We start from the raw sequence: 13868 nt of genomic DNA on the forward strand, positions 1-13868 counted from the left end.
CTTTAAATGCACCTTGCGTCTGAAACTGAACAAGCTTCGATCACTAAAACGCAATTAACCGATCTTGTTAAACTCGAGTGGCTGGACGATCCACTGACTGTTACAATACAAGCTTGTTGGAGGCGGATGTTACGTTCCTTCTCTAGGGAACGTTTTTTTTAAAAAAGGGAGTTCCTACACAACCACAGCTCTTTTAACCCATTTGTAAACAGTCAGCTCGCTGTCCTCGGACATCGCAACCCTGGATGAATGCAAAGCCGGTTTGTTACAGCTTTGCCCAGTGTGAACCCTGGCTTCCCCTCCCCAACCCCAAACAAATAACTCGCCCCTTCCCTCTCCAGCAGCGACTGGAGCCTCAACCAAGCCCGGCTACCCTGTACCAGGCCGGGGGGGGGAGGGAGGGGGTGGCAGGAAACACCCGACACAGAGCTCACTATAAACACGGAACGGCCACTTCCTCCTCCGCTTGCAGGCCGTGGCTCTCAGCCTGATCTCCGGGCCTTGCTTCCACCCCCCCCCCCCCCCCCCCAACCACACCACCCCGTCACCCTGGAACTCAAGCCGTTTCACCTGTTTACAAACAGACTCGAGGTGCGTGTCTGCCAGGGCCCCGCTCGCAGGATTTAAAAAGCTTCCTCACTCGGCCGCCGGGGAAGCAGGTCAGGCCTCAATCCCCGGGCATCCCACATATATTCACCGGAGAAACAATACATCGTGCCCTCAGCGAGAAGCGTTTCTTTTCCTCCAACCACCCACCCACCCACCCACCCCCCGGCTGCGAGCTGGAGACTGGGCCCCGAACCAACCTGCGCTCTCCCCCCACCCCCCGGGCTTCTGCCAAGTGCTGGACGGCTGACGATTGCGTTTTCCCTCCCTTTTCCTCCCCCCACCGCCCCCGGCCTCCCCGAGCGGGACCGGGCTGCCGCGGCCCGAGACTTTTACCTGGCGCCACCGGCTCCATTCCCGCGGCTGCCGACCCCCGATTCGGAACGAACACGACTCCCCACAAACGGACGCTTGAGACAACACAATCACTGCGCATGCGGCCCAGGAGCCTGCGACCGGGAGCACGCGTGCGCGCCTCAGGGAGCTTTAAACCGCGCGCGCCTGTGCACGTGCATGAGAACGGGGTCGTGGGGGGGGGGGGGGGGGGGGGCAATCGTGCACGGCTCCGCTTCTCTGGCAACTTTGAGTTGGATGTGTGACGGGATGGTTCGGACGAGACTCATGATCTGCACGATGTGAGCGGTGCAGAGTTGGCCACAGGTTTCGAGAACTGTCTCGCCTCAGTTTCTGATCTTGAGCATCGGGGACATTCTGTAAATGCGGGAGGCTGAAGGGTTCATGAAGTGCAGAGGGAGCATGCGAATATCCAAACAAAGTGAGAGGCAGGGATATTACCGGGATAAAAACAAAAAACTACTGCGGATGCTGGAAATCCAAAACAAAAACAGAATTACCTGGAAAAACTCAGCAGGTCTGGCAGCACCGGCGGAGAAGGAAAGAGTCGACGTTTCGAGTCCTCGAAACGTCGACTCTCCTCCGCCGATGCTGCCAGACCTGCTGAGTTTTTCCAGGTAATTCTGTTTTTGTTAGGGATATTACCGGAACTGGAGAACAGTAATAGTGGGTGATTGTACAGTTAGTGGAACTGATCTGCCCTTTTAAAGTTATAACAGAGTCCACTGTTCTCTGTGCATCTCTGCACAGATACTGCCTTTTCCAGCATTTTTTGTTTTTATCGCAAATGGTCCGTTGCCTCCCTGGTGCTTAGGAGCAGCAACCTAGATTGACATATCCTTGAGGTTTTACAAAGGAGTTAGGCTAGAAAAACAAAACCTTAATGTCGATAGTCTCCATATTGTTTCCTATGCCATGAGCTGGACAGGTGAAACTCTTTCGAGTTATCAACAGTCACAGATTGCAACTCTTTCAAGTACAATCACAGTTCTTGGTTTTCCGGGAGTGGAACATGAACCCACAACCCTCTGATTCAAAGGCGAGGGTGCTATGAACTGAGGACTAGAAAGGTCAGCATTTAACCACAGGGCTAGTGAAGGAAGTAAGGACATTATTCTGCAGCAAGAATGCACTTCACAAACTGAAACAGCACTAACATTGTTGTGGAGGCGGTAAATAGGGCAGTGAGAGAAGATTTAAACTAATGTGGCAGGTGTTGAGGAAGTTTCGAACGAGAGAAGGACAGCGGGATTAATAACGTAAAAGCAAAGTATTGCGGATGCTGGAAACCTGAAATAAAAACAAAATGCTGGAAAAACTCAGCAGGTCTGGCAGCATCTGCGGAGAGAGAAGATCCAAGTCCAATATGACTGCTTCGGAACAACTGATTAATAACCTTGTTGGAATAACAGCACAAAGGTTTAGCTGAAATAAACTGAGAAAATATTATCACAGAAGAATGACATAGGTGAGATGATACAATGTAAAAATACTTGCAGAAGGGGTAAAAGATACATTAAATGTGAAAAAATTGAGTAGAATTGAATAGTATATTTGTGATATCTGCACCATGTGAGAGATCCTTGCTGTTTCTTCATATATCTGGGATGGCCATACATTTCAAGAACTGTTTCGACTGAAGTATTCAAAATAGTGTTAGAAACATCAATAATAGGAACAAAACAGAGCCATGGCTTAGGGTTTGACAGGTCCTGGAAGCTAATGTCAACAGAATTACCTGGAAAAACTCAGCATCGGTGGAGAAGAAAACAGTTGACGTTTCAAGTCCTAATGACCCTTCGGCAGAACTGAAGTATAGTTAGGAGAGAGGCGAAATATAAGCTGGTCTAAGGTGGGGGGCGGGGGGAGAGAGAAGTTGAGGGTGGGGTGGTTGTAGGGATAAGCAAGCAGTGATAGGAGCAGATAATCAAAAGATGTCACAGACAAAAGGATCAAAGAGGTGTTGAAGGTGGTGATATTATCTAAGAAAAGTGCTCATTAAGAATGGATGGCAGGATACTCAAGGTACAGCTCTAGTGGGGGTGGGGTGGACAGACTAACAAAGTATTAGTTGTAGATTTAAAAATAATGGAAATAGGTGGGAAAAGAAGAATCTATATAAATTATTGAAAAAAAAGGGAGGGGGAAGAAACGGGGTGGGGATGGGGGGAGGGGGAGTTTAAGATCTAAAGTTGTTGAATTCAATATTCAGCCCGGAAGGCTGTAAAGTGCCTAGTCGGAAGATGAGGTGCTGTTCCTCCAGTTTGCGTTGGGCTTCACTGGAACAATGCAGCAAGCCAAGGACAGACATGTGGACAAGAGAACAGGGTGGAGTGTTAAAATGGCAAGCGAGAGGGAGGTTTGGGTCTTTCTTGCGTACAGACCGCAGGTGTTCTGCAAAGCGGTCGCCCAGTTTGCGTTTGGTCTCTCCAATGTAGGGGAGACCGCATTGGGAGCAACGAATGCAGTAGACTAAGTTAGGGGAAATGCAAGTGAAATGCTGCTTCACTTGAAAGGAGTGTTTGGGCCCTTGGACGGTGAGGAGAGAGGAAGTGAAGGGGCAGGTGTTGCATCTTCTGCGTGGGCATGGGGAGGTGCCATAGGTGGGAGTTGAGGAGTAGGGGGTGATGGAGGAGTGGACCAGGGTGTCCCGGAGGGAACGATCCCTACGGAATGCCACCAGGGGGGGTGAAGGGAAGATGTGTTTGGTGGTGGCATCATGCTGGAGTTGGCGGAAATGGCGGAGGATGATCCTTTGAATGCGGAGGCAGGTGGGGTGATAAGTGAGGACAAGGGGGACCCTATTCACCTCTCTCCTAACTATACTTCAGTTCTGCCGAAGGGTCATGAGGACTCGAAACGTCAACTGTTTTCTTCTCCACCAATGCTGCCAGACCTGCTGAGTTTTTCCAGGTAATTCTGTTTTTGTTTTGGATTTCCAGCATCCGCAGTAGCTTTTAGCTTTTTGTTTTTATCCCTGGAAGCTAACGTTCCTGGTTATAATGTTTTTAGGAAAGAGAGATGGAAAAAGGGAGTGGCTCAGTTCTGATGAAAGGGTAACTTTCTCTCACCGCACAAGCTGCATTTCTAGCATTTTCTGTTTTTATTTCAGATTTCCAGCATCCGCAGTATTTTGCTTTATAAAGAAAGTAAGATTTATCTAAATGTGGAGCTGGGAAGAGCAGGAATGCTCCTCGCGATCCCACATTTAACCAACCTCCCAATCGCAATTGTTTCCAACCCCAATTCTCCCCTCACTTTCCATGAAGTCCCAATATATGTGTTTCAGATGTACAGGATACCACATTAAACAGTACCACTGGAAATTTCCTCAGGGTTGTGCTGATTGGCCAATGCAACTTAGAATCATAGAATGGTTACAGCATCAAAGGAAGCCATTTGACCCATTGAATCTCAGCCAGCTCGCTGCAAGGGCAATTTAGCTAGTTTCACTCCTCCACCTTTTCCCTGTAGCCCTAATTTTTTTCTCTTGAATTGATGCTTATCCAATTCCCTTTTGAAAGGCACAAATGAATCTATCTCCACCATCCTTTCAGGCAGTGCATTCCTGATCCTAACCACTCACTGCATAAAGAAGTTTTTACTCATGTCGCTTTTGGTTCTTGTGCCAATTACTTTAAATCTGTGTCCTCTGGTTCTTAACCCTGCTGACAACGGGAACAATTTGTCTCTATCTACCATGTCCACAGCCTTCACTTTGAACACCTGAAGGACCCTAGAACAGAATACCAATTCAACTGATTATCTGGGACTGGGGTCTTGGTGCTGGTGCGGGGGTGGGGTGGGGGGGGGCAGGGGGTGAGTGTGCAGAGAAAACAGGAATTGGCTAGTTCAGCCATTAATAGTTGTGCCTCGATATGGTATGGTATGGTACTTGGATCATGCTGCCCTATTAAATAGTGCAGAAGTGTGCATAAGGGAGTAAGTATAATATCTGACATCTGGAATATGAGGTAACTTCCAGTGCACAACCCATAAATGGTACATATATGTTTATAATAAAGATTTCTGACTTCAAAGTGATGTAAATAGTAATGATTTGTGAATATAATTCTTAGAAATGAAACCATAATATATTACTAATGCACATATTTTTTACCTCAAGCTTTACATACATATGCATTTTCCATTTACAGAGTGAAGGCTGTAGAATGCCAAATTTCCTAAACATTTTCTTTTTTAATTTTTCAATGAAATACACTTTTGCACATATTTTTAAAACAAATTTTACGTATCCTACTTTGCTGCCACTTAGTACAATTGATGCGAATCTTAAAAGTAACATTAAATTCATTGCATTCTGAAAGTATTTTTGTATCTTACCACTGTTAATTCTGTCACTCATTGCTGCACATTTAACCTGCTTTCAGCCCCAAAAAACTGCAATAATTTACTTGAGCTGTATTTTAATGATTTCACTAAATTCATACAAGATTGAAAAGCTTTACATCAAAATGTGAATTAGCTTGTTTTCAATTACAAATGAAGGCTTTAAAAACAGTTATATGAACACTAATATTCTAGTTGTCCCTGAATATTTTACTGATTTGTTCAATTTTGGAAATGTGATGTTGACAATTGAAGGAGCTAAATGATAACAGCATTCTGTTGCAAACATTTTTTTATATTTACTACCACTGTGTTAAGAGTAATGAAGTTACAAACAATAAGAGTAGAATACTTAATAATTAACCAATTAAGTAAAGTCCTACAAGTTTGAGTATATCTAAGTGTTTTAAGAAACTGCCAACATATGAACTGCAATTGAAATTAGTGCATTTAATGAGTATTTGTGAAAGATTTGAACAGAATAAATAAAACTGATCTGTACATTATATTGACAACAACTAGAACACTGAACAGAAAATAAAATATGTATGAAATAAAATATTTCATAATATATTTCAATAAAAAAATTCATACATAGACTATAATAGATCTGGACATCTAAATAAAAATAAGGAAAGCTACACGAAAAAAAAATCAACAAGCTGGATGAACAATTAGTTGGTTTGGAGTTTACATTTCTAACATTTTGGACTTTGCACTACCTGACTTTTGAACATTTGATAAGTTTCATCAGTTGCCGACTGTAGCACCCTATGAATGACTGTGCTTCACCTCAACAGAGGAAACATCAACACACTATCCTTCTGTTGAGTAGTACAATGTGCACACAGTAGCAATGATAATGCTAGGACTGTCATTGATAGGGTAAATAAAATTACTACAAGCATCAAAAATGCCCAGAATACCTCCTTTAAGATTCATCTTTAACATCTCTCACTGATGCATTTTCTCGTTCAGATGACCTGCATGGTGTTAGCTGTTTTCTGAGCAATAAGTATTTTTATATGGCTTTGAGACTGCTTTTGCCTTTTTTCTTCCTCTGTACCAATTAAACATCATCCACCATTTAATAACCTGCCTAGAAATTACTGTTTCTTTTGTAACGAGAGCAAACAAAGTTTGAGACTGATACCTGAATAACTTAATTGATAAATACACTACCACAGTGTAGAACTGAGTCATTCAGACCTCAGGGTAAATTTTCATCTGTGTGTCAGGGTGTATCACAGCAATTTGTCTGCACAACATTTCATCCATCATTTGAAGCTGAAACTAAGAACAAAGATTTTGTCACATGACAACTGCAAGTTGGAGCTTTGGTTTCCATGAAAATAGATGCTTCCAGCCAGCGTTGCAGTAGTGGCGCTACAATTCATTGCAATACTTTGCTTATGGGGGTGGATGGAAGGAATCAATTAAAGTTTCTGTTCCTGAATGCTACCCTGTGATTTCTATTTAAAAAGTACCCTGGTGACATTCACACAGAATTAACATTGGGCAGAATTTTGCCGTCGGCGAGCAGGGGGCTTTTTGTATAGAAAAGTCTTGCATTATTTACAGAAATTTGTATTGTTCCATGATGCATGCTATCCAGAAATTTATAAACTTAAAACAAATAGTTTTTTAGTGCAGTAGCTCAATCTTCCCTTCACCCACCCCGGGCGGCTTTCCGCAGGGATCGTTCCCTCTGGGACACTCTGGTCCACTCCTCCATCACCCCCTAAACCTCTACCCCCTCCCACGGCACGTTCCCATGCAACCGCAGAAGGTGCAACACCTGCCCCTTTACTTCCTCCCTCCTCACCGTCCAAGAGCCCAAACACTCCTTTCAAGTGAAGCAGCACTTATCTTGCACTTCCCTCAATTTAATTACTGCATTCGCTGCTCCCAATGCGGTCTCCTCTACGTTGGAGAGACCAAACACAGACTGGGTGACCGCTTTGCGGAACACCTTCGGTCTGTCTGCAAGCATGACCCAGACCTCCCTGTTGCTTGCCATTTCAACAACTCAAAACGGACTCAAAATGTTAACTGTGTTCCTCTCCGCAGATGCTGTCAGACCTGCTGAATTTTTCCAGCTATTTTTGTTTTTGTTTCAGATTTCCAGCATCCGCAGTATTTTGCTTTTATTAAAGTATTGGAGTAGTCAGGTCAGGAAGTGGCAAAGGCATGAATAAAAGTTTTAATGGTGGAAGGGCTGACGTTGAGCTGGCAATGTTGGAGAGATGCAAGGAAGTAGTTTGGTGTTGGTTAGGATATTGGGTTTAAAACTCACCTCAAGGTTGAGCAGGATGGTAACATTGTGAACATACTTCAGCTTTGAGCTGGAGGAAGTTGTGAGTCATTTTGAATTTGATGTCAGACAAACAATTTTACAGTACAGAGACAGTCAATGGGTTGAAAAAATCATGAGGGAGAACTGTCATCAACATGCATGCTAAAGTTGACTAGATACTTGAGAATTATGTTGATAAGAAGCAGTTTGCAGGTCAAAGAGAAGGAATAGTTGAGGGTAGCTTCTTGTGCCCTCTGGAATTGGCAATATGAGAAAGTGAGGAGAAGCCTTTGCTAGAGATGAATTGCATTTGCATAGATATGAATAGAATATGCAAAGACAGTTCTGCGGATCTGGAAGATGAAGGCAAGGCTTTGTAGAAGGATAACATCATTAACCATGTTTTCTTTTTCTTTGTTGTTTTTTTTTTCTCTATGATGTGTTCTGTCCGTCTATTTCATGCCTGATCTTTTACTTCCATGTCTTACTTTACTTCTGCCCCAATATTTTTTGTCCATCTTTCTCAGCCCAATATCACTCCCTTTCTAATCACTTTTGTTGCTCATTTTTTCTGCCCTGTATGCTCCAGCTATTTATTTCCCACCATATCTTTCACCTCAAGTTTCCCTACCACATTTCTCACCATCTCATTTTGCTGCATCACTGCTTGTCTTTATATGTTTTCATCTCCTTTGCATTCAAGTCCGATGTCTCTGTCTCTTTATCCAATATCCCTTTTTTAAAATCCCAGAAGGGCAGCTGAATGTGGTGGAAACCAAATGTAATGAGTATGGATGATGAAAGAGGAAGGGCCAGGAGTGACTGAGAAATGAAGCAGAAAGGCAGCAGTAATGGGGGTTTAGCCACAGACACACCATTCAAAATTCTTTGAAGATATATTGGGACAAAGAACATTTTTTAAAAGTAGGCCAGGAATTAGTATGCAATGCACTGTTTTATGCTCAAAAAACAGGCAAAAAGAATATCAATTTAGCAGTGGCTCGGCAATTGACCCACTGCTAAATTTTTGGGTATCTTACACAGATTTCCAAAAAAGGCCTTAGATTCTTTACATAAGTTAATGGAGGGAATCTAACATCTGTTGGGTTATGGACAGAAGAGGGACAGTTCAAACTGCACTGATTTTCTCTTACCACCTGTCCGCAAGTAAAAAGATGTTTTGAATTTGTTTTTAAAGGAATAGGCAGTGCCGTATTTTCCTAATCTCTCAGTTTTTCTTGTGATCCAATTTTACTAATAAACCACAACAAATTTGTTAGGATTAATTCAGCAGGTTAGTATATTTTTACGCATTCAAAACCCGAGAAAATGAGTGTTTACCACTACCCACATTGCACATTCATACAGTAAAAGGGGATAGAGAATAGGAGTTTTACAGTATAAAGACCACAAAAAAATGAATATTAGTTCACTTGAGTTCCAGAGTCCAAAGTCAGAGTCCAGAGGATGTTTCCTTTGTGGTGGGTTCCATTCCGATGTGTTTCTGGCTGGTCAAATGATACAGAAATCTTTAATAAATGAATGATGCTGCCGCACAATGGGCTTTTCTGTGTTTAGACCACTTGGCAGGTGTTGATAGAGACTTTTAGAATCAAGTAGGCTTTGAGGCTGCTTACGCAGTCTGGCTGCTGGAGTTCTGTTCAGTTGATGTTAAAACAGCAGACTGGCTGTGAAGACCAGGGATGTAATATTAAACTGTCCAAAAGGCTGGAACCTTGGGTCATGTGACCTATCTTCTCCACAATGACTTCAAAAGCATTGTTTATCCAGTGTCTGAAATTGCCTTTGGTTTCAGGACTGATAATGTCTCAGTCTTTAGTTGTTAAAAAGGGTGCCATCTACGTTGAGGGTCTGACTTTTTGGAAGCCATTATGTCAGCAGACCCACTGACTCCGCTAGCAAAGTTGGCTTATCAAATGCAAACGACGTCCCCGTAGTTCCCTTTGAAGCTGGCCTGAGCGGTTCCAGGTGTGATGTCTGTTAGTACCTCTCCAGGCATAACAAGGTGTGACATTCCAGAAGCTGAGAAAATAATTATTTTGTCCTTGAAATTCCTGGGCATACCTCCAAGACAGAGGGCCAACCCTGTGATCAGGTGACTTGTAGCAGCCATTTAATTTTCCTTGTTCCGCAGAAAAAGACCAGTTTAAAAAATAAATAGCAATAAGAATAAAGTTTTTGAATATATAGTGATGTGTTTCTTTCTGTGTTGTAGGAATCCAACAGTTGAAAGATTTGTTGAGAAATTAGACTCTGATGACCAGGGCAAACAACAATAGCTCACCCTGAAGATGTAGATGAGACCTAAGGCCTTTTTTGGGATGGCCTCAGGCCTCTTTGTTCAAGTGTGCTTCACTCTTGCAAAGCCGAGTTTGGACGTGAAAGCAGGCTAGATTAATTTCTATCCTTTTAACTCTTAAAACTAATCACAAATAGGGGCTGCTCCTTTGGATGATTGCTTGGTGTTCCAGGCTCCCTCCTTTGGGTTATAAACTGGGACACAAATCATTCTCCTTCAGGAAACACAGGTATACCTATTTCCAGGCCCTTGTTTTAGCCGCCAGCAGGGTTACCCACTCTGAGATGGCCTGCCTGTATTTCACCCAGGTCAATACATTCAGCATTTAAATTTGTTTAAGTCCTAAGGCGAAATAATTGCCTGCCTGTCAATCACAGAAAGAAGTCCTGACCTAGGCCACTGTCTTAAAGGAATCAAGAGTTTGTGCCAGAAGATGCATAACCTCGTCCATAAACAAGGATTGGGCTTTGAGAAAGTAATAGCTGTGACTCAAGTAGAGTGCTAGTGAAGGCAAAGAAAACCCATTGAGTGGGTGAGTGGGTGAGGTGGGTAGGTGGGTAAGTGGATTAAGTGAATGGGTGAGTGGGTGGGATGGGTGAAGTGGGTAGGTGGGTGAGGTGTGTAGCTGGTGAGTAGGTAGTTGGGTCAGGGATGTCGGGTGGTTGCCGGGTTTGTTGATTGGTTGTGGGATTGTCAGATCTGGCCAGGGAGTGGTCTAATCTGGTCGGGTGGTCACAGGTGTAGTCGGGTGGTCGGGGTGGTAGTCAAGTGGTCATGGAGGTTGTTGAGTCTGATTGGGGATGTTGTCAGGTTTGGTAAGGGGGTAGTCTAGTCTGGTCAGAGGGGTAGTCGGGGATGCAGTTGAGTGGGCAGGTGTTAGTCGAGTGGTCTGGGGGATAGTTGGGTAAGGTGGGTGAGATGGGTAGTTGGGTTGGGGATAGTCAGGTCAGGAAGATAGTCAGGTGGTCACGGTGGTTGTTGGGTCTGGTCAGGGGGTAGTCTAGTCTGGTCGGGGTGGTGGGGGGGGCGTTAGTCGGAGATGTAGTCAGGTTTGGTCGGGGCGGGCAGTCTAGTCTGGTTAGGGGGTGGTCAGGGATGTAGTCGGGTGGTTTGGAGATTGTCAGGCGGTCAGGAAGAAGTCAGGTGGCCGAGAGGTAGTCAGGTGGTTGGTGGTAGTCAGGTGGTTGGCAGTAGTCAGGTGGTCAGTGGGGTGTTGGGGGTTTTGGTTATGGTGCTCAGTTGAGTTACACTGGCTAACCACTGAGTTAGACCAGGTATCAAACTGTGTAACATTTCCAAGATAAGTACGCAGGTAAGACCTGCGTATGGACCTAAGTCTCTGCCTGAGCTCTAGAAGCTCGAAGATTTAGGCTCGTTTGTATCTTGCCAGTTAGCTCAATTGGCTAGATGGCTAGTTAGTGGTTTAGAATAATGCTAACAGCAAGGGTTTGATTCTCATTCTGGCTGAGGTAGATTGGGGACCTGTCTCCTTGCTCTGGCCCTGCTAGTGTAAGGCAATGACAAACTACCACTGACAAAATCTGCCAAGAAAACAGCTGCCGATGAAGCAACAGCAGACTATGGCGCAAGAACCTGCCTTTGAGCAGAGTACACATGAATGAAGACTACAGGAACATACTTGTTGCCAATGAAAGAGTCAAAACCAGCATTTCAACAAAGATTTCTTGTTACTTGTTTGTCATTGTAAACAACTGTACAAAGAGCATAGCTGTAATTTGGTTATATTTGGATCCTGAGGAAAATTTCCTTCCATCCTCCCAAAGCATTTCAAGGACTACGGTCCCAACTTTATTGGAGGAGGGGGTGAAGGTAGGTCAATTAAAATATCAGGATTGAGCAATGTAACACCATTCCCATTTGTTTAATATTTAACACATACAAATCTGACCACTGGGGAGGCACCCACAAAAAGGCAAAGACATAAGTTACATTTAAGAGTTACCCACCAAGCTGTCAGTTTAGCAAGTTGTGGGTCAGAAGTCTGCAGCAAATTAGTTAAGCGAAGCCCTGTCATTAAGATTGACAGGAAGCCCAGGTCCCCAACCCAGGTCTCCAAGGTTTTCCTTCACACTCCTGGTTAATATTGGTTCCTATGACTTAGCAAAGCTGAGATGTTGGGGTGAAGATCATCTGGTTGTGGACATGATTTTTCACGAAGGAGAAGGAAATTCTAGAGCTAGTACCTAACACTGAAGTATTTGCCCCAGTCTACTTCAGAAATATATAATTCAGTGGTTTTGGGCCAGATTTTCATGAAGGAGATGGGAAGTGTGAGTAGGGAAAGTTCCCATCTCTGCAAACCATTAAGTATGCCCCTGCCCACCATATTTTCATTCCAGGGAAGCGGGGGTGGGATGGAGTTGGGCCCACCAACACCAGAGGCAGGCCCAAGGCAGCAACGGAAGTGGGTGGATGGCAAGGCTGGCAGGCTAGGAGGCCCGCCTCCGTTTACTGGGACATGGGCCCAGCTGTAATCATGACCTTCAAGTTGTAATCAGCCTTCAAGCCCTCACATATACCTTTCATGTCCCCCATATCTCCCATGCCCCCCCATGCCTCCATATCTCCCATGCCCCCCTTTGCCTGCATATCTTCCATGCCTCTCCATGCACCCCGCCATATTTCCCAGTCCCCTCCATGTCCTCCATTGCATCCTCCATATCCACTTTCCCACTGACTCTCCCAGTATCTACCATGTACAGAACCAATGATCCATCGGCAAGTCTGGCAAATCTTTGAAATTATCCGGAAACTGACAACAGAAATAAAGACACTTTGAGAATCTACTTTGAAAAAAAAACTACTCAGCTTATAACCTCTTAAAAGTGTCAATCAACCACAGCTATTCACAATATCAATGACAAAAGCTTTCATTCACTTACATATCTTAATCTTGTATAAATAAACACACTGACATTGAAAACTCACATCAAAGAAAAAATAACTTATTACAAGGTAATAAAGATATTAATCAAACAAAGCTTTCACCCCCCTGGAGGCTGTGTCAACATTCTATGCTGAGAGCTGAGTGCATTAGCCATTCTTGGAACTCAGCCAAGCATTCATAATGAAGCCACCTGAAACAAAAACATGTCTGGCCTTTTGTTCTAACTGCTTCTGTGGATACAGGTGCTAGATGGTTTCATTACGAGAAGGAACAGGGACAATGGGCGGAATTGTCCTAGATTTGCGCTAAGTGCAGTAGCGGGCAGGAAAAAGAACGTTTTACATGCCAGCTGTAATGGTGGCTTTTCACGCCGTATTGTCCCAATCCCACCTCATTAGTCATGCGTTCCTGGAAAACACGCCGTTTTGATGACGGGTAGCCTCCGACTCCCCTGTCTCACCGTCACCTGACCACTTCATCACGCCAGACGTCATATTTAAAGTGCAGCCGTGTGCATACTTCTCAGTGCTTCCCGACCAGGATTGCTGCAAAGAAAAGTTGGCCACAAAAGGCAAGAAGACTACAACCCCCCAGTTTAGTGATGCATCCCTTGAGTGCCTTTTGGATGCCGTGGAGGCCCGCAGTGATGTCTTCTACCCCTGTTCTGGCCACAGGAGGGGCAGCAACATCACCATTCAGCCTGGGAGACGGTGGCAACAGTGGTCAGTGCCAACGCCATGCAAAAGTGAACAGCCATCCAGTGCTGAAAGAGGATGAATGATCACCTCCATTCTGCCAGGGTAAGTCAGTCTTTTCATCACTCTCAACTCACATACTCACAAACCCATTTCACACATCCACAGGGGTCTCACTCACTGCCAGTTCAAGGAACATCACCATTCGCTCTCACACACACCTTCATTGTCCTCGTCATGTCCATGGGATCACTTACTACCCACACATGCTGGGCATACTTATCATCTGGCCTGGCAGGCATCCTGCTTACACTCTCTCTATCTGTATTCATGCAGGAC

General features: G+C 44.4%; 1 protein-coding gene across 4 annotated transcripts in view; it reads right to left on the minus strand.

Annotated features, from left to right (window-relative positions):
* ago4 (argonaute RISC component 4) overlaps positions 1-1061 on the minus strand; it is a 69850-nt gene extending 68789 nt beyond the window's left edge. For 2 of the 4 annotated variants that reach the window (XM_078567060.1, XM_078567058.1), the window contains exon 1: positions 943-1061. In XM_078567060.1, coding sequence (XP_078423186.1) covers positions 943-1042 — 100 coding nt within the window. In that variant the 5' untranslated portion in view covers positions 1043-1061. Of the gene's footprint in view, positions 1-570; positions 660-942 lie in introns of those variants that run through there. The other 2 variants (XM_078567062.1, XM_078567061.1) reach the window with 2 other exon arrangements.
* Between the last annotated feature and the right edge of the window lie 12807 nt (positions 1062-13868).

Source organism: Cetorhinus maximus, chromosome 21 (assembly GCF_964194155.1).
Source record: "Cetorhinus maximus chromosome 21, sCetMax3.hap1.1, whole genome shotgun sequence".
NCBI classification, from domain to species: domain Eukaryota; kingdom Metazoa; phylum Chordata; class Chondrichthyes; order Lamniformes; family Cetorhinidae; genus Cetorhinus; species Cetorhinus maximus.